We start from the raw sequence: 3,689 nt of genomic DNA, 5'->3' as shown, positions 1-3,689 counted from the left end.
TAAAAACCCTAACAGCAGCTTTCAAATTCATGAGCAGATTAGAAGTTGAGGCTATAAATTTAAAGAGGAAAGTGGACTAAGTAGAATTGTACTGTAAGTTGAGGCTATAAATTTTAAGAGGAAAGTGGACTAAGTAGAATTGTACTGTAAGTTTCGACAAGGACTTTTGATTTCTTTTGGGTGAATGAATAAATTTATACATAATTCTTGAACACAGTAACAACATACTGGATTTACAGAAAATATATCAGACATAAACTCTGCCCCCATGGAGTGTGTAGGGAAGAGGGTTGTAACTCAGCTGAAAGAGTAGAGAGCATAAATGAAGGGCCACATCATATGACAAGGGCCAAAGTGCTGTGTGTGTAGAGTAACATATGACTGAGTCATGACACAAAGGACATGATGTATCTGACTTGGCCCCTGCAGAAGAGTGGGCACAGTGGGCAGGAACAAAGCTCAGAGGTGGTCCACTGTGGTTTGGGGAAGGTAAGAAAGGTAAGAAAGTCAGTCATCTGCATCTCCCTCCCAGTTCAGCCCTTTTGTGGCCTGGAGGTGTGGGTCTTCACTAATGAGACCACACTCACCAACAGCTGGAAACAATTTTACTGGCTTTGACTCCATGCCCCTGAACATGTTCTAAGTGATAATGTGTTACCTGCTACAGCTGAGCTTCAGGAAGTTTTTAGCAAACACATCTTTTCCATTCTGGATCCATTTCACTCACCTTGCCTTAAATACAGTTTTTCTCATTTTCAGCTTCTTCCCCTGTTTTCCCCAAGGGAAACATTCTGTGCCAGGCATTTCTCTTTCCAAACTTGCAGTGTCCACATTATGGCCACAAGAGGGCAGCAAATAACGCGAGACCACTCAAATACAAGAAATATTTTTTGTAGTCCTTGCCCTAACTTGGCTGCACAGAAGCCATATCCTTCCAAAGCAAGCAAGCCATGCCTGCTAGGTGCTAGACGCGGTGTTAAAAGTCAGTAAGTATACAAAGGATTAGAAGGATACAACATGTCTCGGAATTGAAGTGAGGTTATAGTATAACCGCATCTAGAGATATCGAATCTCAGATAATACTCCTAGAAGCAGCTTCTTGTTAATGGTCCTGTGTATATGAGGACAGCTCAGAAGCTGTGGGAAAGATGCCTCATCAGATTAATGTAAATGTCAATTTACTTATCTCTTTAAGCCCAACCCGTCCCCAGCACGGGTGCCTGACACAGAGAAGGAGCACAATGAATGTATGTTGAGTGAGCGAACAATTGAATAGTTTATTGCACCGCCTAAAGTGAACTCATCCCCAAAGGCAGAGTAAACTTTTGAAACATTGTTATTTGAGCTGGACCAGATAAAAGGGGTAATGCAGCCGTATTTACCACTTTCAAGACGTTTATCTACTTAAATGTTAACCGCGATGTGACGCATGTTAGCGACGTATCATTTCACAGGAGGGACTCTGTTCCAACGGAGATGCCTCGACTTTCCCGCGAAGAAAAGTTTGCTTGTTTGCTTTTCATTTGGCAACAGGTTCACCGGTCATGTCAGGTTACTACGGTGTCAGAAGATCTTTCCTATCTGACTCCGACTTCCACAACACCAAACAATTTGCAAACGACCTCTGCACCTCCAGCGTGGCGAAGCCCTTCCCCTGCGAGTCTTCCGCGGGGCAGAGCCACCCCGCCCTCCTGGATTCCTACTTCCCGGAGCCCTATGGGGACCACCGCCCGCCCGGCCTGACCCCCAGCACGGGCCCTTTGTTGGGCGCCTCGCCTCTGCCGCCACTCCTGCCGCCCCCCTTCCCCAGCGACCCCACACACTTCGTGCTGGTGAGTGAGTAGATATTCCCCGGTTAGGGAGTCACTAAGGTTACGCCAGCGCAAGCGCTTGGCTATCAGGCTGAAGCCAGGCCTGGCTGGCCCTGGAGAACCCCCCACCCCACCGCACCCCACCCCCGAGACGCCAGGACAGACAGCCTTCCTCTGAGATCCGTGCTCCCCGCGACAGCAGGAGGGCCTCTCCTGGGGCTCGGGCAGGGATGACTAACAAGGCAGGATTTCTATCCATTTTGTTAATGCCCTGCTGGTTTGGCCAGACGGTCTCCCATCGTTCTTCCAGCGCGAGGAGAGAGCCCTGAAGTTATGTCTCAGACAAAGTTAGGCTGTAATCCCCTCCGCCACCCCACAGCATTTCTACCCTATAGAACCGCGTTCCCTCTCAGTCCTTCCAAAGAGGAGTTCATAAAGATCTGAAGAACACTAACACCCTCCTTCTAGAAAACTGCAAAGCCTTCAACCACAAAGGAATGAACCTCTCTGAAGTTGGAATTTTATACTAAAGGAGGGTGGAGGAGGGGTGGGGTGGGATTAACATTACTGAGGACCTTACTCCAGCTCGGAACTTTTATGTGCCTTGATCACTTACTACTTGCAGCATCCCAGAATACCTTTACTGAAGCCCCATTTTACCATAAACAAAAGGAAATGCTCAGTCAGGAAGCTAGTATAAGGGTCACAGCCGTGAGCTGAACCCCACATCTTTCCAGCTCCAAGCCAGTGAGATTCCTACCATCTTTGCTCACCAGAGCAGGTGACCTTCGAAGTCCACTCCAAGGCCCGCCCCTTCCAGGAGCCACTGCCTGTTCCCTGCTGTGGAAGGGCATCCTAGGACACCTGGTATTGTGATGTTCTAGAAGAATGCAAGATGTGGTGCACTGTAAAGGTCAAATGCTGTATCAATGTTTATTTTACTATTCTCACATTTCATTCATTTAATGTTGTTTTCTGGGGAAAGGGATCTTCATACATACAGGGAACCTAATTCTGAAATAAGAAAGGAGCTAAAACCTTCCCTGCTGGTGTCAGTCACCAGAGGGAAAGCTGCCTAGGAAGGAGAGTTCAGACAGCAGAGGCCATGGCCTGGCAAGCACCCTGAGTTGGGGAAGAGATCTGTCCACATCCGAGCATCATCTCATGACTAACCCCAGTGACCTTTCCGTTCTCCTCAGAGAGATTCATGGGAGCAGACAGTGCCGGATGGCCTCACCCAGATGGACCCTGTGCCCACTGATGCCCTGCAGACCCTGCCACCCAGCACGAGTTGCCTCTCCCAGCTGGATTCGGGGAGCACCACTCAGCACAGAAGCTCGAGCTGGGGGGGGGCCCTGGCTGGGGCTCAGTCCTACTCATTGCATGCACTGGAGGATCTGTATCACACACCAGGGTACCCCACCCCACCCCCATACTCCTTTACCCCTTTCACAGCAGTGTCCAATGACCTACCACCCAAGGCAGTGAACCTCTCCCCAGATGAGGGGGCAGATGTGTCTGCCCTTCAGGACCCTTCTCCATGGACCAAAGAAGATGGGAACATGGTGTGGGGGTCATATGAATGCCGCAGAGCTTACTGAGGGGTTCACCAAAGAACTTCTATGCTTTTATTTTTTTTAACTTAGGTTCGATATTCCACAGATTGTTTTTGGTGTGGCAGCTCACTCAAAACTGGATTTTCAAGATAAGCCATCATGCCACCCTTTGTTAATGGACAATGGAATTTATTCGTAATATTCCCCAACTTATCAGGGACCTTATACTAATGACAAAAGCTGACAATGCGGTCTTTTTGGAACGTTAGTAACCCTATGCATGCTGAATGTCCTATTATCTTTGAAGTCTCAATTTTAGCAC

The 3,689-nt window shown here is 48.3% G+C and overlaps 1 protein-coding gene across 1 annotated transcript; it reads left to right on the top strand.

Moving 5' to 3' along the window:
- The first annotated feature begins 1,544 nt into the window (after positions 1 to 1,544).
- On the top strand, positions 1,545 to 3,412 carry LOC150019794 (POU domain class 2-associating factor 2-like). The gene is made up of 2 exons (XM_090267372.1): positions 1,545 to 1,832; positions 3,011 to 3,412. The coding sequence occupies exons 1-2, from the start codon at positions 1,545 to 1,547 to the stop codon at positions 3,410 to 3,412; spliced, it is 690 nt and encodes a 229-aa protein (XP_090123498.1).
- The last annotated feature ends 277 nt before the right edge of the window (positions 3,413 to 3,689 follow it).

The sequence above is a fragment of the Furipterus horrens genome, unplaced genomic scaffold (genome assembly GCF_987537825.1).
Source record: "Furipterus horrens unplaced genomic scaffold, mFurHor1.1.pri manual_scaffold_2, whole genome shotgun sequence".
In the NCBI taxonomy this organism is placed as follows: domain Eukaryota; kingdom Metazoa; phylum Chordata; class Mammalia; order Chiroptera; family Furipteridae; genus Furipterus; species Furipterus horrens.
Note: the sequence above shows the minus strand (reverse complement) of the source record. Positions and strands in the feature narration are given on the sequence as shown.